This window comes from Littorina saxatilis, unplaced genomic scaffold (genome assembly GCF_037325665.1).
Source record: "Littorina saxatilis isolate snail1 unplaced genomic scaffold, US_GU_Lsax_2.0 scaffold_96, whole genome shotgun sequence".
NCBI classification, from domain to species: domain Eukaryota; kingdom Metazoa; phylum Mollusca; class Gastropoda; order Littorinimorpha; family Littorinidae; genus Littorina; species Littorina saxatilis.
Window position 1 is genome coordinate 55064 of NW_027126839.1, and position 26630 is coordinate 81693.

Consider the following 26630-nt stretch of genomic DNA (forward strand, 5'->3'; position numbering starts at 1 on the left):
CTCTTCTCTCTCTCTCTCTCTCTCTCTCTCTCTCTCTCTCTCTCTCTCTCTCTCTTAGTCTCCGTCTGACTGCCTCTCTCTATGTCTCTCTTTGTCTCACTCTCCCCCTTCTCTCTCTCCCTGATTAATTAGTAAGGTCAGAGTTAACCGGCCGTATTTAAGTGAATTCGATTGACTGCGTGGTTAATCACGCCTCAGGGTTCTTGTTTTGTTGGTGTGTTTGTTTGCTGGCTTGTTCAGGTGATATTTTTCAGCGATAATGTGAGTTAGTGTGTGAATGTCATGAAACACGGAATATTACCTCTTCAGTCCGTCATCAGCTTCCCTCGCTGAAACAGAACAACAGTAGATCCATGCTTTATGTTTCTCAAACTTGTATGCCCTTTTCTTTTCGTGAGCAAGATTCCTTTTAATTCTGGTATAGGAGGCCTTAAAAAATAAACACACATTCGCAAAAGCACGTTTCTTTGGGTATCGGTAAGACAACAATGACACATGTTGCAAAGCAAAATCTGTTTAATAGTTGACGGTCGTTTGTGAAAATGTACTAAAGCAACGTGAATATTGATGTAAAGGATAACCCATATTGTAATTCAGTCAAGATGCGTTTAGAATGTAACAGATTCTGTGATTGGTCACATTACCGTTGATAAATTCGTCATGATCAACGGAAATTCTACTCAATGATCACCTGCTGGCAAAACGCACTGATACACGCTCAACCAATCTCTGTTAGCCGCGAGGGTCGTATCTTTTATATGCAGGAAATATGCATTGTATTGTATCATCTTGGCCTTGTTGTAATCGTATGAAACCAGAAACAAGTTCGATTAGACATTTGAATTACAATAACATTGACAGGCTTCCATTTGAAACTTTGACGTAATGCAGTTTTGAATGGAAGCCTATCAATGTAAAATTGGCGCAAATAGACTGACACACACACCTCTACAGAGACAATCACACAGGGATCGAAACGCACAGACAGACAGACAGACACACACACACAGACACACACACTCACCTGTAGCAGCAGCACAGGGAAGCACCCAGTGACGACGCCAGAGCCAGACGGAGAAGACGACGATGAAGACGACGACGATGCACACCATCACCGCCACAGACACTCCCACCGCCGCCCCCACACCCAGAGATGAGTCCTGCTTTTCTCCTGGTGATTTCATTATTGCTTTGAATAATAAAATAAGAAAAAGAGTCAGTGAAGAAACAGGCTTTTAAAACGTGATTCAGTACTCTGTAAGATCCGTCTTTTCTTTCTAATAAAATCAGAGAGAGAGAGAGAGAGAGAGAGAGAGAGAGAGAGAGAGAGAGAGAGAGAGAGAGAGAGAGAGAGAGAGAGAGAGAGAGAGAGAGAGAGAGAGAGAGAGAGAGAGAGAGAGAGAGAGAGAGAGAGAGAGAGAGAGAGAGAGAGAGAGAGAGAGAGAGACCCTTACCTTCCTCTCGACTCCAGGTGTATTAAAATACATTCCGTAAAATATTGACTGATTGTTTAAACCGAACAACATGTGAGACTGCTTTCAGAAGAAGGGAATTCAACAACAGCTTACATTCTACAAGAACGGTGAGCAGCATACTGTTGCGCAGTGGCAGACGTGGATCGTTGCCATGGTCACCAAGTCCTGTTTCCACGCTGCAGTTGTATGTGCGGGTATGTAGAGTGTGATTGGCTGACTGGATGTAGAGGTCAGAGCTGTTTCCACTTCCGGGTTGCCACGTGAAGACTTTAGCGACCGGCTTGCTCGAGGCTTGACACCGGAAATGAACACTTTGACCCTCAGTCACCAGGCAGTATGACGGGTTAGAGGTCAAAGGTTGACACTGGTTGGTGTCTGTCACGGGAACCAGATGCAACTCGGGATGGTCTGTGAAAACAAAAGACGTTCAACAAGGATGCACATAATTTTTTGTCAAAGGATGGAACTCTATGATTACTTGCTGGAACGAATGTCTGCCAAGACAAGAGTTACTATATTCAGAAATGTACTTATTTCCCCCCCCCCCACACACCCACACACACACACCCACACACACACACACACACACGCGCGCGCGCGCGCACACCCACACACACACTCACACACACACACACACACACACACGCGCGCGCGCACACACACACACACACACACACACACACACTCACTCACACGCACACACAAACACGCACGCACACAGACACTAATACACACACGAACGCACACACACACACACAGTGCGCATGTTTGCACAGATACAGTTTGTACACACGCTATTTCATTTTAATTACCTACGCATAGGTTCGAAATTCAGGTCGCTTCCTCCCAGTTGAGATAAAGCAGCAACAGACTCGCGCTACCCAGGTGTGAATGTTCAGATGTAATCAGCTATCTACACTTATTGCGAAGAACAATCAACTCTGATGAGTTCATAATACGTTGAAGCAATGATCACTGACCCGCCGTGATTGTTGACAATGTGTTTTGACCGAGGTCACATAGGTGAGACTTGAGGTCACAGGAGTTTCGGAAAATACACGTGCTTAGCATTCACTGCCAGTAATGGACAAGTAATTGTGAATCGGTGAATCATGGCTTTGATGTGCATATTTTCAATCGAAATGGGTTTCATATTGAGCAGATATTGCATAATATACACACCAACGTTACTTGTATATGGCGACCGCAGGTTAAAGCCGGTTAGCAGCATCTTACTTGATTGGTCTCGCTTTGGAAAGCATGCATTAGTAAAATGGGCTTCTAACTCTGCCACAGGGCTAAAACAAATTCCTGACAGTTATTCCAAGGAAACGTCTATGACTGAGCAGAGTGTTTTAAGTCTGTTCTAAATCGCCGACGTGAGCATTGCTTTAAATGAGAAAGACAAGAAGATAACTCACAGTAAACCTCCAGTGTTAGGCTTCCATCCGGCACAGGGCGTCTGTTGGCCGTGTAGAGGTTACTGGCCCTGCAGCTGACAGTCTTCCCGTCATGCTCCTTGCTGATGGTGTCAAAGGTCAATATGCCACGCCCACTGACGTCAGTCCCTTCCCGCCCCCCATGATTGACAGGCCAGGTGTAGGAGGCGGCAGGACGACCCGGGGTAGAGCTGCCACAGGTCAGGGTGGCTGAGCGGGTCACTGTGGCGATGAACGGGTACTCGCTGACACTAGAGGGCGCCTGGATCGTCGGGATGGACGGTGGGGCTGAGCAAGAGACATATAATTGTTAAGGGCATTGGGTTGTGGCAGAATAGTGCGACCGCTTTTCTTACACAGCAGGTGTCAATTGTCTGCACAACTAATAGTACTATGTCACATGACCGCAACTCAATTGAAAAGGGATTCACCCAAGTCGGAAATGTTAGATCAAAGAACTCATGTCTTGCCTGTTTCCGACATAGGTAAGCACAAGGGTTCAGAATCACATGTGCGCTATGATAGCATGAATCAATAGATTCATTCACGGGTGAATGGAGGCCAACAATTATCCTCGTTCGATCGTTGTGGAACAAAGTATCTACTGAACCGTTACTTGGTTATTCACAGGTAGGAAGGCGTCTGACTTGCCGTTTATTGATGATTGACAGGGCTATCAGAGGACACATGCTGCTTGCATGTAAACAGATCCATAAAGTTACGCACGTACGCAGTGAAGGTTTGCTGCTTTACTTGTATCGGTATATCAGAAGAAAACAGATCGATGCACGCGTGGATTCAATAAGGTCTACATTTAAACATAATATGAAGAAAAACAAACAAATAAGCAACGATCATGCCGCTGTTGCAGACTGTCTACATGAAAAGCTCAACATATTTGATCACGGCTTATACAAATATTGAGCACTCTCGAGCTTCGTAAACATTGCTCTATTGTTTTTAAGAATCAGTGCTCTATTGTCTAGAAACGGATTGAGTTCAGTCAGTGAAGGTGATTTTTTTTTTCTAAAAGGAGGAAGGAGGGATTGCACGATTGTAATTTTCTAAAATGTATTTACACCGGAATAATAAACCTTGTGGTGTTGACATATATATGTTACAGTAAATTCTCGAAACTAGGAAATTTGCGAAATCCCTGAACATTTCAGTAAATTTATGAATTTCCTGTTTCACTCAGGGATTTCACAAATTTCCTAAAAATTCTACGAAATTTGCGAATTTCCTGAAATGAGCATGCCATTTTTTCACAAATTTACTAAACAGTGAAAAACGTTTCGGTAAATTTGTAAAATTCTTAAAAAATAAAGTCCGTTTTCTTTATTTTACATTGTCATTTTGATAGATTTACTGTTAGAAGAAGAAAAAAAAGAGTTGATTTGAGCATGATTTGAACCGAACATCTTCAATTTTTTGGTCCGACACACTACCAACCCGCCAAGCCAGCCATATGAATGGAAAGTGAAAAGAAATCATAAGAAGTTTGTGGTGTTGGGATTACGAAAACACATGTAAAACCAGATCACACCTGAACTACCAAGTCTGACAGACCATAAGCCTTTGCAGTTCAGTCTGCGTTTGGTTCATTTTGCTGATAGGCAGCCCAACAGGATGGCAGGCAATGCAGATGTTGAACTGAAGTTCACCACATAACTTTTCAGACAACGTGAGGAAAATAAAACATATTGTTTAATCCCAAAGTCGGAATATAACAAGATCGTGGAAGATGTCAAGACTGCAGCCGTGAACAACGCAACCAAAAGTCGACGGGAATATTATAACCTGGCGAAGTGAGTTTATCTTTCTATGTCTCTTTCTCTGTATGTCTATTGCTCCGTGTCTCTCTCTCTCTCTCTCTCTCTCTCTCTCTCTCTCTCTCTCTCTCTCTCTCTCTCTCTCTCTCTCTCTCTCTATCTCTCTCTCTCTCTCTCCCTCTCTCTCTCCCTCTCTCTCTCACTCTCTCTCTCTCTCTCGCTCTCTCTTTTTCTCTCTCTCCCTCTCTCTGACTCTCTGTTTCTCTCTCTCTCTCTCTCTCTCTCTCTCTCTCTCTCTCTCTCTCTCTCTCTCTCTCTCTCTCTCTCTCTTGCTCTGGCTGTCTATCTGCCAGCCTGTCTTTCTGTCTCTGTCTGCCTTTCTGTTTGTCTGTCACTCAATCTCTATATCACTGTCGCTCTTTTTATCTGCCTGCCTGTCTGCTAGCCTGGCTGGCTGGGTGTCTTTCTGTCTGTGTCTGTCTGTCTGTCAGACTGCCTGCCTGTCTGCTAGCCTGAATGGCTTTCTGTCTGTGTCTGTCTGTCTGTCTCTGTCTGCCTTTCTGTTTGTCTGTCTCTCTCTCTCTCTCTATATCACTGTCGCTCTTTTTATCTGCCTGCCTGTCTGCTAGCTTGGCTGGCTGGGTGGCTTTCTGTCTGTGTCTGTCTGTCACTGTCACTCTGAAAAAAAAAGGCTTTCATACGCAATACATCTTTTACCAAAGCATGGATTGAGTGCCCTACCACACATTTTGTATTAATGTGTTGTCAGGTATGACGTTCTCCTCCGTCGCGATATAACCTTGAACGGTTGAAAACGACGTTAAACACCAAATAAAGAAAGACAGAATGACGTTCTCCAGTGTGATTCTGTTGAAAAGCTCATTAAGAAGAGGAGTTGTGCTGAAACTTTCGACGTCATCAAGCGCGCTCATATCTCGACGGGCCATGGTGGGCGTGATCGAATGATCCAAAAAACACAAAGGAAATATGCAAACATTAGTACAAAATCGCTCGAGCTTTTCAAGTCACTCTGCGAGGAATGTCAGAAAAAGAGAAAGAGACCCATGACAAAAGGTGTAGTTGTTCGTCCAATCATCAGCAAGGAATTTGCATCTGGAGGACAAGTTGATCTTGTTGACATGCAGTCCATGCCAAGCAACGGTTACACATGGATCATGGTGTATCAAGCCCATCTCACCAAGTTCTGCGTCCTCCGGCCTATTAGGAGCAAACGCGCCGTAGAGGTTGCAGCCCAGCTGCTTGACATCTTTCTCATGATCGGTGCTCTTGCAATTCTCCAAAGCTTCTTCTTCTTCTTCTTCTTCTGCGTTCGTGGGCTGTGAAACTCCCACGTACAGTCGTGTTTTTTGCACGAGTGGAATTTTATGTGTATGACCGTTTTTTACCCCGCCATTAAGGCCGCCATACGTCGTTTTCGGAGGAAGCATGCTGGGTATGTTCGTGTTTCTATAACCCACCGAACTCTGACATGGATTACAGGATCTTTTTCGTGCGCACTTGGTCTTGTGCTTGCGTGTACACACGGGGGTGTTCGGACACCGAGGAGAGTCTGCACACAAAGTTGACTCTGAGAAATAAATATCTCGCCGAACGTGGGGACGAACTTACGCTGACAGCAGCCAACTGGATACAAATCCAGCGCACTACCGACTGAGCTACATCCCCGCCCTTTCTCATCTTTCTCATATCAAAGCGATAACGGCACTGAGTTCACAGCCAACATCATTTCAGAACTGAAAGATTTTTGGCCAACATTGGTATTAGTTCACGGGAAGCCGCGACATCCACAAAGCCAGGGATCGGTTGAAAGAGCAAATGGTGACATCAAAGACATGCTGGTGGCCTGGCTGGCGGACAACCATACTCAAGACTGGGCCGGGCAACAGGGATACAGTTTGTGCAGTTTCATAAAAACTCTTCCCATCATTCGGGAATAAAGCGATCCCCCTACTCAGCACTATTCGGCAGCGAGGCTAGTGTTGGGTTCACAACATCATCTCTACCCTTTGAAGTCCTGAAGAATTTGGAAACTGAAGAAGATTTCCTGGCACTGGTTTTGCATCAGCCATTCTCTGAATCCAGCGATCCATCTCCTACAAGCTCTTTCGGAATCAAACCCTCAGGCTCCTTCAGAATCAAACCCTCAGGCTCCTTCGGAATCAAACCCTCAGGCTCCTTCAGAATCAAACCCTCATGTTCCTTCAGAATCAAACCCTCATGCTCCTTCGGAATCAAACTCTCCAGCTCTTTCGGAAATCAAACACGACTCCTGAATCAAGCGATCCAGCTTTCGGTTCGCAATCACTTACTAGTTGCATGGACAAACAGGTCATCGCATATGTTTCAGGACAAATGTTAGATGCTCGCAGTGATCAGATCAAACGGTGTCGAGCAGATGCTTTTTCTGGTCAAATGTCTCAAGCACAGCGAATGGTGAATGAAGAGAAGTCGGGTGGACCTGAAAGCCGGAGAAGTTGGTGATAATGTCGCTGTGCCCGTGCCTCTAGTGGATCGTGGCAGAGGAGATCCAAGAAATATACTTGGTGTGATTTTACACAGGGACGTGGAAACAGACATCTACACGATGGCGGTTAAGGCTGGTATCTTACATGGCGGGTATTCTCGAAACCAGTTTGATTTATGTCCGCAGAGATTGCTAACCGAAGAAGATGTCTCTCTTGACAAGGCTGTGTCGTTGCGGTCAGCCGTGATAGAACAGTCAGCATAAGGCGGGCAAGGCTTTGTGAAATGCAGCTGTGCAGGGTCGACAAAATGTAAAACAAATCGATGCAAGTGCTACAAAGCACTAGTAATGTGCAACTCAAGGTGTCACAGCAGCCAATCCTGCACCAATAAATAAGACGCACCATGAAGACATTTGTAAGCGTCTTTTCATTGCCCTGTGTCTTGGTTTAAACACGGTTTTATTCAATTAAACATGAGACAATAATAAAACGAGAAATAATAGGGCCATGAACTCAAGCGAATGCTTATATTACGTGCCATATGTCTGTGCTGTACATGCCCTGCTTGTTTTGTTTTTATCTTGTATCATAATGGACTGTTCTACCACGGCTGACCGCAAGTGACAGTATAGGAGAGACATGTGAGTGTCACAATGTACCTTTTAATGTACTCGTTTAGATTTTATGTTAACAATTTTATGAAAAAAATACAGGTTAAGGGAGAGAGATGAGTGTCATAATGTACCTTTTAATGTACTCAGATTTTATGTTAAACATTTGAGGAAACATGACAGTATAGGAGAGAAAGAGAAGAGAGAGAGAGAAAAATATGAGTGTTTAACTTGCATTAATATAAGGAAACCAGAATCATTAAATGGTTCACAAGCAACCAACAAAGCACTTGTTTCCCTTCAAATGTGTTTCAGTAAATTTGTGAATTTCCTGCCCCTTGAAATCAGGAAGTTCGCACATTTTCTAGAATTTTTAGGAAATGTGTGAAATCCCTGAGTGAAACAGGCTACATTGCTGGGACCGTCTGAAAAAGAGGATCCGCAAAAAATATCACGTTTTTTGTTTTAGACTTTGGTATAAATTAGGGACGTTTTTTGCATTCAGTTTAAAACAAAATTAGGTACATGTTTAATTTACAAGACAAAACGTGCACAAGATAAACTACAATGTACACAGACAATTAAGATACAAGGTACATAGTTATAGCAGGGAAACGATACAACGGTACACTCATTTTAACCCCCCGCGGGTTAGGGGGAGTCCCATATTGGTTGGGACAAGAAAGATTTACCCGATGCTCCCTAGCATGTCGTAAGAGGCGACTAACGGATTCTGTTTCTCCTTTTACCCTTGCTAAGTGTTTCTTGCATAGAATATAGTCAATTTGTGTACAGATTTTAGTCAAGCAGTATGTAAGAAATGTTAAGTAATTTGTACTGGAAACTTGCATTCTCCCAGTAAGGTCATATATTGTACTACGTTGCAAGCCCCTGGAGCAAATTTTTGATTAGTGCTTTTGTGAACAAGAAACAATTGACAAGTGGCTCTATCCCATCTCCCCCCTTTCCCCGTCGCGATATAACCTTCGTGGTTGAAAACGACGTTAAACACCAAATAAAGAAAGGACACTCATTTTAAAGGATGTAAAGAAGTACTTTAGTTGTTGAATGTAATGTTCGTGAAGTCAATACAGAGAACGGAGTATAAACTTTTCTCTTCGTGAGACTTCAGAAAAGACAACAGAAAAATCCCTCTAAGTAATGCCTCTGGTCCGAAAACCGACTTTCAGCGTTACGATCCTGTTGCATCCTGATACATGTTACACCCATTATGGAAAAGGCATGACAGGTCCATCCTCAAGACAACGACATACATGCCAATTCCACAGTGTATGTGACAGGACTGACAGCCTGGTTATTATAGATCACGTGGCAGGTCTGCTGTTGTCCAGCTATAGCTCTGGTCACCGCCAGCTGCGGACTCTGGGTGCTTGACCACTGCGCCACCCCGGGGGGACTGCCTACGTCACCACTGCACGTGCAGCTCACGTTCTGACCGTCAGTGACGTAACGCGAACAGTTGTGTGTGGGAGAGGGTTGACCTTCAGTAAACAACACATTACATTTAACATTAAACACCACATTAACACAAGACTTAAAAATGCTCACCACAGTTTTACGTTGTTTTCTTTGATTTTGATTCTTTGTGAAACTTAATAAAACATATGTTTTAACTTAAAACTAATTATTCATTTTTTGAGGAATTATCAAGTGATACACAGGAAGTATATATTTAACAGAACATAGATTCCTATGGATACGGAAGTACCAGTATCAAAAACATTGGCGCAAAACGAAAGCCACAGGATAATTACAAACTTAACATTTATCTATGGTTTCCAAATATTCAAGTGAGTCTAAGCGAGAGAAAATCAATTAACTCTTGTTCGGGTAGTTGACGTTTGAGACCCAGAGAGAAGCTCCCAGTGCAAAATGTCAGGGGACCCCTCCCAGTTAGCACATAAAGCAGTGAGTCTGTTTCTTGATGTATGACAGTCCAAGTGGAAGGATGCTCGTGTTTCATATCAAAGTTTGGACTGATCCACAGCAAGTTACACGATCAATGATAACATCTCTTTGTGTGTTCTGTTGAAAGTTAAATCAACTACAGGCAGGTAATGGATGTTGATATTTTTTGTTCACGCATATATACTTTCAGTATGTCAGTGTTTTATCGAAGCGATTTCCTTTTCGTATGGATCGAGCTTTTAACATATTTTTTTCTCACGAGTAAACTTAAATTGGCGATTGCAATTTACTAGTTAACTGCATCAGTTATACTACATGAATAATTTATCCCGGCAAGCTTTCAAAGAGTAAATACAAGTTATTGTATGCAACAGTATTTTTCTGTGAAAATTGCATTGACGCCAATGAGTAAATTCGACTTATGAGCACACATTTACCCCCTATTGTTGCATCCATCCGACAGAGCTTTAATATAAGTCATTTACATGTGTGTGTTGCACACAATAACAAATGACGGAGCAAACCAACCGACATTTAAAAAAAGAAATCAATCAATCGCATTACCTGTTCTTGCACTAAACAAAAAACTTATGTTGTGTCATGTTGGGTACGGGCATACTGTATCTATCAGCGTTATTTTGACAAGCTCTGTAGTTAAGCATGCGCTTTCTTGACACTAAGCACACTGCTATTTTCCACAATTTCACTGGACTAGTTACCTATGTTTATCTGTATTTTTCAAAAATCGAAGAGAAAGAGCCCCACCTTTACCATGTTAGCTCTCGCAGTATGGTGTTTACTAATACACATGAATAACAACCTTACGTTATCAACATCTTCAATCAAATTGAACTTTTACACCCTGTGGCATTCTGGGGTCACACATTCATGATAAGAATCTGAACGACAGATCTTGCATTAAACTAAAATAAAATGTTACTAGGGCGGTGACAAACCAAATTGTCCAATCAACAAGTTTATGTAATTTTAAACTACTCTTGTATTTTTGTTAAAAACAATAGAATACAAGTCTGTTACAAATTTGTCTGAATAAATCAGACTTTAAGCTATTTCATGGATGAAACCAACATTGTTGACATTCTGTTGAAGTCTGACTTCTTACTTACGTATGAGACTGGTACCGGTGAACTTGGCGGTGTGACTGAGACCACCTGGAGTGATGACCACCCGGTAACTGTACTGCCCATCGCCAACAGGAAAGGATGTAGTGACGTTACAATCACCGTTGATGTACTTGCCCTCCTCCACAGAGCTGTTCTTTATGGACACTCCCTGGCCCAGCGGGGTCTCTGACGAAGACTGTATCAAACACACAATAATCGTTGTACGTTTACACTATGTTCCCGGCGGCCCCGGCAGCCCCGTTTGCCCGAATCGTGGTGCGCCGTGGGATTTTGGCCATTTCTTTCTCTGTATTCAAGTTTTGTTAGGTCACGTCAAGTTTTCTCACGGTCTATCACAGTATCCTTGACGGGCCGTTGGGGGGAAAGGGGCTGAGTCCCGGAAGCTTCAAGGCGCATTGCGGTTTGGCCAGCGGTCTACCACGGATGCCAGTACGTTCCCTACCGCCCGTCACGTTCTGATGGGGTCTGACACGTTTTTTTCACGTTCTGTCAAGGCTGTTTCGGCGTCTTGCAGGTTGAATGGACACATAATGTTTTAGCTGGTGAATGTACCCGACGTACATCATTGGTTTGGTTGCTTTCCCGAATGTTACAGTTTTACCTGTCGCCTGGACCACCGTTATTGGCTGCCCCGAAAGCATTTTACTTGTGTATTTCACTGCAACATTGTCCGCGTATGTCCCGTTTATCTGAAGACCAGTGACGTACTTGTCAAAGTGTACATTCGGGAGAAATTTCTGCAGATCACCTTTCTCCTGCCTTGACAACTTTTTTAAATAGGCGCAGAGCATGCCTCGAAGCTCTTGTGGCTCATGTACAGTTTGTTTTGTCATCTCCAGCTGGCTTTTTATGCTCCAAAAGAAACAATTTCCGTCGCTCGGGACATTTTCTCTGATTGTGAACCCTTGTTCAGTTAGTTTTGATGTGAACTCTTCCATTGTTTGTGCAATGTTCTGTCGATGCCTGCTTGCAGTGTCCAGGCTTTCTGAAAGTACACGTGATAAGTCGTCCATCGAACAAGATTCATCACCGATATTGTCACCCATGTCGCCTTGTCCGTGTCCTTCATCAGTTCGTGGCCGAGCAGCGGTTCTTTCGTTGACGTTGTCACCTATGTCGCGATGTCGGTTTGCAGCAACATCTGTTCGTGGCCGAGCAGCGGTTCCTTCGTTGACGTTGTCACCTATGTCGCGATGTCGGTTTGCAGCAACATCTGTTCCTGGCCGAGCAGCGGTTCCTTCGTTGACGTTGTCACCTATGTCGCGATGTCGGTTTGCAGCAACATCAGTTCGTGGCCGAGCAGCGGCTCCTTCGTTGACGTTGTCACCTATGTCGCGATGTCGGTTTGCAGCAACATCTGTTCCTGGCCGAGCAGCGGCTCCTTCGTTGACGTCGTCACCTATGTCGCGATGTCGGTGGTCGTCGTCAGTACATGGTTGAACAGCGGTTTCTGCTGCAGATCTCTGATGATGTCGTGAACAAGTGTTGGCTCTGGTAGGTTTAAGAGAAGAAACCACCTTCGGCTCCACAGCATACATCGGCAGAAAGGGGCTAATGGGCGATGCTTCCATGTGTGTTGGGGATATCGCCTTGAAAAAATGGAAGGACCGGGTGTTCTGAATGGTTCGTGGTGCCTGATCACCCCACAGGCCTGAAGACAGTTCGTTTCTGACGGAGGCAACAGCAGCTGAATCAACGTACAGGACGTTGACCTTGGGACAGGCATCTTTTGCAACGCATGCAAAGTCTTGTGGCGTATTGACAACAACCCGATTCTGCAGAACTCTGCGCCATTCTGCACGCTTGACTGTGCCGCCAACCCCGTCCACGGGTCCCTTTCCGTGGGATGTTGCGAAGAAACTCCAATCGGCCGATTGCAAATCATCGTGCAAGACTTTTGGGTTGGTCATTGTGGACAATGTATAACAGTTCTTAAATTGACCTCCAGCGCCATCAGAAAAGAAGTGTACCTTCCGTATGTTCGTGCCCGATGTGACAACATCATGGAGAATTGCTCTGTTAAAAGCAGCCACCGTGAATTTGTCATGGTGAAGCTCATCACTGATCACAGCATATGAATGGCTGCCTTCCGTAGATGTAATGACAGCGGTAAACACAGTGGTTGCATTTGGGTCCCAGTGGGCCGACATGATCTCGTTTTGTTGCTTAAGTTGAAAGTTTTCTGAGAAATCCTCGTGCAAGATAATTTCACCTGCTTCAAGTTTCTGCCTCAGTTCTTTCTTTTGCATCAGTTGCGTCTTGGCGATGAAACTGTGAGTTCGGAAAGCCAGCAGCTGCTTGGTGAACTCTTGTTTTGCTTGCTCCACTGTCATTTCCACTTGTTTTTTTTGTTTTGTTTTCTCATTCCATTGGAAGCAGGTGACAGTTCCTTCTGAGTTCAGAAACAATTGTGATGTCAAATTTTGTCCTATGTCACAACACGTATCACACTTGCCAAGATTGCATGGTACACTATCTGGGTCGCACACAGTCATTCGTACAAGGCCTTTGTAGTCTGGAATATCTGGAATGACTTGTTTGAGTCCATCACACAACATTGCAAAATTCTCGTGATATTTGCAGCAACAAACATTGTGATCTTTGTCGCTTACGGGTAGAATGTGAGACGGGCGGAGTTTTGCGAAGGTAGATTTGCCCATTTTAATTTCAGGATGATCCTTCTTGAATTGCTGGTGCGCTTCAGCAATGTTGCAAAGCATGATTTTCTTCTGCATCTTTTTCTTTGTTCCGTTTTCTACCACAGTCACACAATCTTTGCGGCCAGGTAACTGCCACGACACTGTGTCACTGCAATAAAAGTCAATAGCAATCTTCTGGTCGTTGGTGAACGGCGTTTTTCGTTTTTCACTCACTGTGTGCGCCTGAAACTCCTTTGCAAGTGACCTCACAACAGCAGTCTTCTTACGGGGGCTGATGGGCAATGATCTTTTCACCCTCTTCAACGCCTTTGCAAACGACTGTTTTGACTTGAAAGCTTTGTTCGGCGAAATTGGCACGGGAAGAACGCGCATCGCTTTGGCTTTCATGCGTGAACAATACTTCCTTAGTGCGCCATTGGCATTGTATGTTTTTCTTTTCTCTGCAATCATCTTTGCTCGTTGTTCTTTGTGTTGTTGATTACTGTCCTCTCTCGCCTGTTGTTTTTTTCGTTTCTGACATTCTTTGTCTGTAACGGCATGTACGATCGGCCGAAGTTTGTTTTGGCCGCATTTTGCAGTCTATCATGGATGGCCGCTAACGAAAGAATGGCGGTTACATCAAAATGATGTTGGTATCACCCTTGACAACCACATAATGTGTTTGGGTTGCTTCACATTTTTAGTAATCTGCATTCCCCACAATTATTGATAAAAAAAACAACATTCCACCAGGCACATATTATTGTCTAGACTAACGCATATATTTTTTTTCGTCATCGATGACGTCATCAGCATGTCATGACATGTCTCAGTCTAAGAATAGGTCTAAATTAATCAGCTGACTGATTTCTGATGAAGCACGCGCAAAGACAGGGAGACAAAAGGAAGGCAAATACCGCTATAACACATCAAAAAGTGCCTCGTCCGTGACACAATTAAGTCAGCAACTGTATGTCTGGCAAATTAAATAAAAGCGACAAATAGTGCCTTTCGAAAAGCTTGAAGATAATCTCAAGTAAAATTTCTGTATAAAACGAAATGCAATCAGTACATGAATTTTTGTATCCAAAATGTCACGGACGAGGCCATTTAGGGGGGTGAGTTGCATTCTTTAATATTTTGGCTACAAAGAGTTTCAACAACTGCCGACTTATATCACAGTATACATCAATGTCAGTCTCATGTGATATGATGATTACTGAAATTACAAAAAAAATTGGATTGTACTGAACCCGAATATAAAAAAAGTGACCAAAAACGTCACTTCATGCACAGTGAAATCCTCTTAAACAATATGACTGCTAAACAAGGGACATAACTCAGTGAGGAAAATAAAATATTGATTATGAACATATGAACATTCTACAACAAAGCCAGCGTACCGAAATAAAGAAATTTGTGTTTTAATTTCAAGCGTTGAGAGAGCTAATTTTTTGGACATGCCCTGTATCAAACACACAATAATCGTTGTACGTTTACACTATGTTCCCGGCGGCCACGGCAGCCCCGTTTGCCCGAAACGTAGTGCGTCGTGGGATTTTGGCCATTTTGTTTTCTCTGTAAATATATTCAAGTTTTGTTAGGTCCTGTCAAGTTTTCTCACGGTCTATCACGGTATCCGTGACGGGCCGTGGGGGAAAAGGGGCCGCTAGTCCCGGAAGCTTCAAGGCGCACTGCGGTTTGGCCAGCGGTCTACCACGGATGCCAGTACGTTCCCTACCGCCCGTCACGTTCTGATGGGGTCTGACACGTTTTTTTCACGTTCTGTCAAGGCTTTCTACGGATGGAACGTGGACGCCGGGAAGCTTTGGAGCACGTTTGTGACCACGGCAAAAAAAGAAGGCCTCCCAAGCAATAGCAATCATTGTATCCTGTACTGTATCACTGTAGCCCGGCTTATTATATACTCCCTCCCAGACCGCGCGCGCCGTGTCAGACCGTAGTAGAACGCAACGCGCCGTTAGCACGCCGGGCCCGCAAACCGTCACACGCCGAGACGCGCCGTGATTGAACGCGACGAAACAGCTACCAGACACCCTAGCTTGCCGTGAGAACCGTGACAAAACGTGGCAAAACGCACACTAAACGCGGCAGAACGCAACAAAACGTTAAGGGACCGTGATATGCCGGGGAATACACGTGCTTCCCGTCCCACTACGGACTGCCTCCAAGTTTTGTTAAGGCCTATTGCGTACTGTCACGCTTTGTTGCGTTTACTCCGTTTCGCTACGGCCTACTAGGTTTCTAATCCGCACCGTGACTGCCGTGGCTAATGTTTTGACAGTTTAAAAATCTGGCACGGCATCCACGGCCTGTCACGTTTGCCCATTCCGTTCCCCCACGTTGTCTCACGTGCATCCCGTTTTGTCCACGGTGGCCTGAAACGGGGCTGCCGTGGCCGCCGGGAACATAGTGTAAACGTAGCATTATCAGCTGCTGTTTTCATCAATGTTTTTGACCCTGTTCGTGCTAAAATGGTGAAACGTAGCAGACGTTGTGATAGAATGTCGATAGGTTTATTAAATGCTACCAGATTTGTGTTACAAACTCTTAAACACCATAGACACGGAATACTTTGTAACGACTTACAACACGTTTAAACAGAAAATCAATGCCATAAATGAGTTTCAAGTACCCCGTAAGCGAAATACCTGGAGCTGTCGGTGGCAAATATGTCACAGCAAACACGATATACCTTAAAATAATTGTTTGACGGCTGAGTTATTCAAAATGCTATTCTGTTCTTCTTCAATCTTTTATTTATCCACGCACTACATTTGTTTTATTTTTCGTCTTTCTTTTTGTCCCGCTTAGTGGTGAATCGTACACACTTTGGCTGGAAAAAAAGTGAAGTTGCACAAAGGGCTAAAGAGTGTGGTTAGTGAGTTAAAACATGATACAACACACTAGGCCATATACATGCCTTAGAGTTTGTTTTTGAACATTCAAGTAATAGGACATAAAATGCTGCGCATTTTCGGTTTTTTTTTCGGAGACTGTATGTGTTTGTTGTATCCAATGAGTAATCTATTGGTTAACGTAGTAAAACCCGTTTCAGCCCCATAAAGCATGAATTTAGATCACGATTGCGACAGAAGAGATTTAAATTCATGAATACATCGGCTTTCATTTGCCTATAGCCACCAGCACCGAATAGCAAACGCACAAACACTGTTAAGTATATCATATCACGCTAGATGTGCTTGATTTGGCGCAACATCCGACAATGGCCAATAAATGTCGTGGTGGTATTACTTTTAATGATTAGAAAGTGGCGCGTGAGTAGAGTGAGTAGAGTGACAGTTGCAAAAACGCATGTAACAAGCTGGTGGGGTATCCAAACAGATCATTTACCATCATGACAACTCTACTCACCCCACGTTGCTGATACCACTGACAGGTGTACCTGCCCAGGTAGGAATAGACCTTGGTGACGTCACAACGACCGGACACTGACCAGGCCGCGTCCCTGGGGTTCAGGAACTGAGCGCTGCAGGATACTGTGTCCGAGGGATCTGCGTGTACAATGCTAGTTTAATTCCTAGTCAACTCTACTATAGTATTTACTGAAACTCAACAGCTTGGTTGTGGTAAAAGTGTTGCTACATAACTAATCGTCAACACGACATAGTACACGATTTAATTAAAGTTAAGGGTATCTCTGCAACAACATGAAGAGTGTTAACATTAGCTCTTAGACCAAACACAAACAACACTCATTTGTTTCATGACTTGTCATTCATATTTTCAATGATAATTAACGAGCTGGTTAACACACACACACACACACACACACACACACACACACACACACACACACACACACACACACTCACACACATACACACACACACACTCGCAAACACACACACACCCACCCACCCACACACACACACACACACACACACACGTACATACCACGCACTTACACACACACACACACACACACACACACACACACACACACACCGTGAGTGCGGGAAGAAAATTCCAAGTAGTTAGCCATGACCTGCTTCTTTGTCTCTGTTATCCTGAGTAGGTGAATACGCTGTGTATTTCATAGTTACCAAAGCGTATTCCATGGTTACCGAGCCTCGTTTTTGTCGTTTGCCAAGAACGGTTGTAAAATTAATTTGGATTCATCTGCAAACACTATTCGTCGGCTTTCTAAAACCTATTGATAAGAAACACCTGCATTATTTTCTACCCTTAAGTGATGAAATGCTATTCAAACGATAAATGTACACTCGCTCAACTAAGACCACAATTTCACATGATCTTTTACAAGACAAATTACAAAATCAAATCAAAAACAGAATATTTTGGAGAAAAATGAAAACAAATCAAGGGGATAAAACTCTGATTGCCAAAGCTCTTGTCATGCGTTCAGCTCATTTCAAGTAATTCAGATACAATCTCTTTAGGTCAAGCACTGCTGACAGGTTTCGCGCAAGTCTTCACTTTGTTCACTTTCAAAATGTGCCGTTGAAGCACTGCAATTACATTTAGCCGCTAATATTCGATCTGAAAGCGACAGTGAGGTCAAAGGTCACCTTTTAAAGCCCCAGTCTGTCTCAAACGGTTTACAGAACGATTTAAATCTTCTCATAAAAAAATCAGTTATAACCTAATGGAATTACACTTGCAATAGCATTTACTAAAATTCCATGACACAGTTCGTTTAAATGGCTATTTAGCTCGCGTAATCCACACTCCAGTTTTCGTGGTTTATCTTACTCCTGAGCCATTGTGTACCCGTTTGATCCAATTTCCTTTTTTTTTTTACAATTTCGTCGTCAGTTTGTGATTTCAATGCGACTGGCTGTATCTGCAGTAGCACGTTATTGTGTACCTCTGAATCTAAAACGCAACAAACGGCTGCGAGTCACACAAACTGATTGACGGTGGTTGGCTTCAAAGTAGCAAGCGCTATGCAGAACATTCGTCAGTTTGGGATACATGGCCTTGTGTGACAGCTGCTTCTGGGCTCCCTTTTTTCAAACTTTTAAAAACTTCGAATTTTACTGATCTTGTCTTGATGAAAACAATATTATTTTATTTTTTAAGAATGTTTGTGTTACAAGCTGTCAATTTATTATTTAGATTTTAAAAATGAGGTCTAGCGCCAAAACGAGGCGTCCGATTTGTCTCATTGTAAATCCGGCTAGCCACGCAAAAAAACATTATTTGAAAAATGCTCGCTCTTTACGGAGAGCACCTAGGATGTTCTCAAGCGGTGAGTGTACTGACAGTGTCTGTGACCAGAAAGATATGGTTTACGGGAAGCTGAGTGTGCATTTAAGGTTCCACAATATTCGTGAATCAACTCCAGCAGCAAAATATTTGTCTAACTTAGCTTTTAGAATGAGGACAATTTCGTGATTGAAAAATGTAGTCTTTCTGTTTTGTTTATTTGTTTTTGTTCAAATCCAGTATTTAATGCAGGGAAGAGAACTACTTTTGTGTATGAATACTGTTATGCGGAAGGTCCCGACAAGAGGAAAACAAACACAGAACAGGCAAGTTTGTGTTTAATTGTTTTACAATTGTATTTTTAATTTTTAAAACGTTAGACCAAGGAATAAGGTTACACACTTTGTTCTGGATAGCTTGCATAATTTTCCGAGGGTTTATTTTCAGATGTTTCTTGCCAGCTCCCCGGAGGTCTGTAGCCTGTATATAATTAAAAGCAAACCCAATGGAAACGCTCGAAGTGTCTTCGCCTCTTCTCACGGAGTTTCCCTTGACGACAGTACGCAGTATTCGAGCGAAGATACGTTTTATTCTTTTTAAATTCAGAAAGTCACTCTGTCCGGGTTTTAACCCCTTGACTGCCTTAGGACGGGTATACCCGTCCTGCACTTGTGCATTATTTCCATGATTAGATACTAAAAACAGATTCTTGGTTGAATTTCCTTTAAAAACAACAGGTTTTACTTTCCTACCTACTGCCAGTTTGGAGCTAGAATTTTTTGTGAATTATTACACCCCGAACTCCAATATTCCCTGGCAGTCAGGAAGTTTTGATTGGCAGCGAAAGGGCGTGGAAGAGTATGAGCCCCTTTTACTGATGCAATATGTCAAAGTGAGGCAAACTGCTTTCATTCTTCTGACCCTGTAACACGAGAAAATTACTCCCACGAGATTTTTTACTCCGAAGTAAACATTTCGTACGAAAAACTTACTCCCTTTACGAAAAAAGTACTCCCCCATTGCACGAGAAAATTACTCCCCAAGACAGGTGAGTTCCGAGTAAACATTTCGTACAAAAATGTTACTCCCCTGACGAATAAATAACGAATATATTACTTCACCTCAACACGAGCAATTTAACTTCCCATGCCAGGTGTACGAAATTTTTACTCCTTTGTCCCCTGCTAGTCTTGGTGGTGGAAGGAGGGTAGCGCGACGTTCGTGTGCGCGAGATCACTTATTGGCATTATCCCTTCGCCCGCATCCCATTTTTGCGTACTAGATTTTTACTGGAAGTAAAAAAAATGGGGAGTAAAAATTTTGTGGAGGGAGTAATTTTGTTGTGCCTTGGGGAGTTCTTTTCTCGTACGAAAAGTGTACTCGGAGTAAGAATTTCGTACGAAATATTTACTCCGGAGTAAATTTTTCGTGGAGTAAAAATTTCGTGTTACACCGGCATTAACCTGCCTTCGTGACTCTGTGTGCGGTCTGTATACTTGGCCAAAACACTATCTACCCTGAACAGATTGCTTTGTTTAGCTACCTTGCGTATTTCGTGTGCCATGCTATTCCTACAGCTGCAGGTGTCGATCGCAAGAGTGGTCAAGAACAGGATTTCTTGCGACATTTGTTAGGGGTATCATGACAACAACAAAAAACGCTGACTTGGTGAATTGCTTTGACATTTTCAGAATATTTTACCAACATACTAAAGTGCTAAAGTGCAGCCTTTTTAGGTAATGATAACCCTAAACAAGTCACGTAAGGCGAAATTACTACATTTAGTCAAGCTGTGGAACTCACAGAATGAAATGAAATTGTTTTTAAATCGATTTCGGAAATTTAATTTAAATCATAATATTTATATTTTTAATTTTCAGAGCTTGTTTTTAATCCGAATATAACATGTTTATATGTTTTTGGAATCAGAAAATGATGAAGAATAAGATGAACGTAATTTTCAGAATTTTAATGACCAAAGTCATTCATTAATTTTTAAGCCTCAAAGCTGAAATGCAGTACCAAAGTCCGGCCTTTGTCGAAGATTGCTTGGCCAAAATTTCAATCAATTTTATTGAAAATTGAGTGTGTGACAGTGCCGCCTCAACTTTTACAAAAAGCCGGATATGACGTCATCATAGACATTAATAAACACAAATTAAAAAATATCTGGGGATATTATGCCAAGGAATTCTCACGTTAAAATTTTATAAAGATCGGTCCAGTAGTTTAGCCAGTGAATCGCTCTACACACACACACACCGTCCACAGACACACAGACACACACACACACACACACACTGACACACACACACACACACACACACACACACACACACACAGACAGACAGACACACACACACAGAGACACACATACACCACGACCCTCGTCTCGATTCCCCCTCTATGTTAAAACATTTAGTCAAAACTTGACTAAATGTAACAAGTCGCGTAAGGTGGAATAACAACATTTAGTCAAGATGTCGAACTCACAGAATGAAACTGAACGCACTGCTTTTTTCACCAAGACCACATACTCGTAGTTTCGTCAGTCCACCGCTCGTGGCAAAGGCAGTGAAATCGACAAGCCATGCAGAATAGTGCGGTAGTGGTCGCGCTGAGCAGGATAACACGCTTTTCTGTATGTCTATTCTTTTTAGCTTACTGAGTTTGTTTTTAATCCAAACATATCATATCTATATGTTTTTGGAATCAGGGACCGACAAGAAATAAGATAAAATTGTTTTTAAATCGATTTCGGAAAATTAATTTTGATCATAATTTTTATATTTTTGATTTTCAGAGCTTGTTTGTAATCCAAATATAACATATGTATATGTTTTTAGAATCAGACAATGACTAAAAATAAGATTAAATTATTTTTGGATCGTTTAATAAAAAAATAATTTTAATTACAAGTTTCCGATTTTTAATGACCAAACTCATTCATTAGTTTTTAAGCCACCAAGCGGGAATGCAATACCGAAGTCCAGCCTTCGTCGAAGATTGCTTGGCCAAAATTTCAATCAATTTGATTGAAAAATGAGGGTGTGACAATGTCGCCTCAACTTTTACAAAATGCCGGATCTGACGTCATCAAAGGTGTTTATCGAAAAAAAGAAAAAAACGTCCGGGGATATCATTCCCAGGAACTATCGTGTCAAATTTCATAAAGATCGGTCCCGTAGTTTAGTCTGAATCGCTCTACATTGTGTGTGTGTGTGTGTGTGTGTGTGGGGGGGGGGGGGGGGTTGGGTATATTTGTGTCTGTGTGTGTTTGTGTGCTCTCACTAACCTGAAGAAGAACAAGCAAAACGATTACCGAGAGAACGTCGACAACTATGACGACGACCACCACCAACACCACCATTAACAGCACGAGCGTTAACACAACTATCAACAACAACATACAAACGTAGTCCATCCTGCACACAGTGGATGCGGTTGGGGGCTGAGAACACCTCAAGGTGTGACCAGAGACGTAAGCAGGACCGTTGTTAAGGGCTGACGGGTTGATGGTCATGACGCTGGTTGTTGGTGTGGGTCTGGTGGCGGTGAACAGTCCAGGCAGACTTCCCGCTGTACATGTCGATGACGTGGCTGATGCTGTGACACTTTGACATTCACCAATGGTGTCGGTGTTGCCACTAGTATAATCCACTTGCCACGCGACCCCCTGTGTTCTGGCCAGACCGCTGCACGTGATGCTTGTTGTCGCTGTCTCTGTTACCTCCGTCACGTTGTTTCGGCATGGGGACAGTTCAACACCTGAATGGTATGTCAGCAAGACATGTACATTATCATTTCACGCGATATGTTTGCAGATATGACTGCACGCGTAACACTTGATAGGACACACATCAAACAGCGATATGTACAGTTCATCTTAACTATGTAAACAAAAACGTATTGCACCCATTTTTGTATCATAACTAAAACATTCATTACCGTTTCATTTCATTCACACTTTTTATGCCATGAAAGTCAGTCAATTTGGCTGTCTGGCATTTTTTTCAGATGGCAGATTTGTCTTACATAGGTCACGTGACACACGAGGAGAAAGTAGAACATCAGTATCTATCCAGAACAGGTTGTTATGTTTCACTATCTTGCGTATTTCTTGTGGTATGCCATTCTTACTGATGCAAGTATCGATCGTGTTCAAAAATGAAGTGTTTGAGTCAATTGAGACGTATCATGATAAAAAGCGCTGTATTTCAGCAATGCCTCAGTGAATTGCTTTGAATCTTTCTGGATCGTATGCATACAAATACGAGGTACTTGGAATAACATGTCTGGACGATTACAGGTGTGTTTACAGATGTTATACAATATTCCGAATCACTTTTAAAAACCTCTTTTTGAAATTGTGTTAAAATCTCTTAGAAGAGCAAAAGAGAGAGAGAACAAGTCGCGTGAATCGATATAAACACATTTAGACAAGCTGTCAAAGTAACGGTCATCGCCGAGGCTATATTAGGATATTCTCGACTAACCACACGAAAACAACCGAGACGGATCACGCTCGTCCCCGCGTAGCACGCGAACGCAGTTCTTACTAAAAACGTATTTTCTGTAATTCTGAGCAAATGTTTTTGTATAGTAAACATAACACATATATATGTTTTTGAAATCAGAGACATTGAGGAATACGATGCAATTATTTTTAAATCTGTACGTGAACATTCGATTTAAATGACAACTTCAATGAACGAACTAACCAACTATTATTTAGGCTACCAAGCTGAAATTCAATCCGGACTTTGCCAAAAACGTGTTTGACCAACATTTTTAATCAATTTGATTGAAAAATGAGGGCGTGACAGTGCGGCCTCAACTTTCACAAAAAGCCGGAAATGACGTCATTTATCGAAAACATGAGAAAAACAATCTGGGGAATTCATACCCAGGAGCTTTCATGTGACATTTCATGGAGATCGGTCCGGCAGTTTCCTCTGAATCGCTCTACACACACACACATTCACACACACACACACACACACACACACACACACACACACACACACACACACACACACACACACACACACACACACACACACACACACACACATATACACAAACACACACAAACACACACACACACACACACACACACACAAACACACACACACACAGACACGCACGCACACACACAAATACACACACACACACACAAACACACACACACACACACCCACACACACACACGCACGCACACACACAGACACACACACACACACACACACACACACACACACACACACATACATACATACATACATACATACATACATACATACATACCCTCGTCTCGATTCCCCCCCTCTATGTTAAAAGATTTAGTCAAAACTTGACTAGATTTAAAAAGTGTCCCTTCATAGGCGAAATCAGACCCTCCTCGGACGGGACAATTTAAAAAAAAAATTTTTATTGTATTTTTTTGTCAATAACAAACGTTCTAACAACTTACCTTTCTTGTTCTTTGGTTACAAACACCGTCATAAGGTTGGTGACTTACATCCCAAACAATTCATGACTTTGCATTCGTACAAAAAAAAAGATTGATGCAAATACTGCGTAAATTGTATTTTGAGTACAACCACTGGCGGAAATGTTCTAATCATGTGAACACATTTTGAACAAGTGCTGACAATAAGTGGGATATACAGATCTCATTGTCTCCAAGGTACGGATATATCAGTACCCACTCATATGGCTCTATCTGACCAGGTACGGATATATATATCCGCTCAGACTGTTAGCTTCAGTCGCTTCATTTAACGTCGATCTAACGCTTGCATTCCAGCGTGTTGATACACAGTTACTACACATTTACTTCTTTTCAGAGTGATCTGCAGCAGCACAGCTGGTCTCGGCTAAAGAAAACTTGGTCAACATAGGTGGGGTAGAAAGTGTTAAGAGAGGACATATATCAAAACAACCAGTCATGGCCTGCATACTCAACAAAAGGACAGATCGGCCATTTTTCTCTCCCATAACTTGACTCCAACACACACACACACACACACACACACGCACGCACGCACGCACGCACGCACACACACACACATACTCACACATACACACACACACACACACACACACACACACACACACGCTCACATATATACTGACAAACACATGCACGCCTGCAAAAACGCACGCACACACACACACACGCGGCGCGTACGAGCGCGCACGCACCCTCTCCCTCTCCACTGACACACACTCGCCTGCACTAAGAGGTAACTTATACCTGAGAAAGAGAGAGAGAGAGAGAGAGAGAGAGAGAGAGAGAGAGAGAGAGAGAGAGAAAGAGAAAGAGAGAGAGAGAGAGAGAGAGAGAGAGAGAGAGAGAGAGAGAGAGAGAGAGAGAGAGAGAGAGAGAGAGAGAGAGAGAGAGAGGTGCGTTTTGTTGTAATTTCGTGCGAGTGATGATTAAATTGATGTTATGTAATCCTTTTTTTGCTATAATGAATTGACTTGCTTATAGAGTGCGTGTATAAGGGAATTTGCTCTCTTACTGTGGCAGTTACTACCGGCGGAGAGTGGCGCAGTGACCTCCCATACTAAATTATCTAAACACATGACTATGTTGGCTTTTAAGACGAGGAATGCTAATAAGGTTAGTTTCACATGAAGTACGTCTAGTGTGGAGGCATAATATCTTGAAATGTCAAAGCAGTCCACCTGGTAAATACAGCGCTTTCTGGCATAATAACCCTCTTAATTGACGCAAAGTTCACTTTTTTTTTGTTAAACGCTAATGCGATCGACACCTGCAACAGTAGCAATGACATACTACAGGAAATCCGCAAGCCAGGTACATTTAACAAAAAAAAACCACCAGCTTGTAGATAATTGATTTAGTTTAGTAAGAAAGAGGATAAGAAACTCTTACCGACACAGTATGGAACCAAGTTTATGTGAAGTTCTGCAAGCAACCAAACGACGACGAGCAAGAACATGTTGTGTCCTTACGAAAGTTCAGGCGTACACATTTTTGTCGGCCTGCTCCACTTTGATTTGCTTGGTGTGTGACACATACTCATAATCACATACACTACTGCTTCACAAGTGTGCACAGTTATTGGTAACTAGAATGAATACCCGCTTCGCCGGGTAGCCGGCTTCGCCGGGAAGAAGTATTTAGAGCCGTACGCCGGCTTCGCCGGGTCCGAACAATGGACCCGCCAAGCTTAGGTCCCTCCCAGATTCGTGGAATGGGAACAGCACGAAAATGATTCAGTGGCCATAATGCCATTCCTGACCATATCGAGTCCCATCCTTGTCGACGAATATAACCGTGTTAATCACCTTTGGAGGCGAACTCCACTCAAACAGGACTGAGCAATTTAGAGCTTATCTCTAAGCCCTTTTGAACTGTTATGGCTTCTGAAAGGAAGGCCAGTACATAAAATTACACAAAAGCCGCCAGACCACATCACAAACAGAACTGAACAATGCACAGGTGTTGCTCACATAAAAACACACACACACACACACACACACACACACACACACACACACACACACACACACACACACACACACAAACACAAACACAGAGAAGCCATATCTATAGAGAGATAGATGACAGTGTATTTTTCGCGTGGCTATAAATTGATTCGACCTTTGCACTTTTACAGTGAGGATAATTTACGGGTCCAATTTACGTTCTGGACACTGCGGTGACCTTCTAAAAATAGTAACAGAACGGGAATATCCGAAGATGCCTCCCTCAAACTATAGTGCACCATACGAAGGAAGGGAGGTAAACGCTGAAAACCTGGAGAAGATGAGAAGATAAGGAAGAGTTACTTATAATGGTGAAATGAACACAAAAACCAAAATCAGTTCAGCGCTGCGCGCTGAGAGCACGTGTTGAAATATCTCATCGATGATATTGTGTCCGGG

The 26630-nt window shown here is 42.8% G+C and overlaps 1 protein-coding gene across 1 annotated transcript in view; it reads right to left on the reverse strand.

The window, feature by feature from the left end:
* Positions 1-297: 297 nt before the first annotated feature.
* LOC138955341 (uncharacterized) overlaps positions 298-26630 on the reverse strand; it is a 29063-nt gene continuing 2730 nt past the window's right edge. The window contains exons 2-9 of the mRNA XM_070326952.1: positions 22122-22478; positions 16893-17032; positions 10840-11032; positions 9058-9285; positions 2897-3202; positions 1569-1883; positions 1025-1189; positions 298-329 (exon numbers count right to left, since the gene is read on the reverse strand). Of these exons, the coding sequence (XP_070183053.1) occupies positions 298-329; positions 1025-1189; positions 1569-1883; positions 2897-3202; positions 9058-9285; positions 10840-11032; positions 16893-17032; positions 22122-22478 (1736 nt within the window). The remainder of the gene's footprint in view (positions 330-1024; positions 1190-1568; positions 1884-2896; positions 3203-9057; positions 9286-10839; positions 11033-16892; positions 17033-22121; positions 22479-26630) is intronic.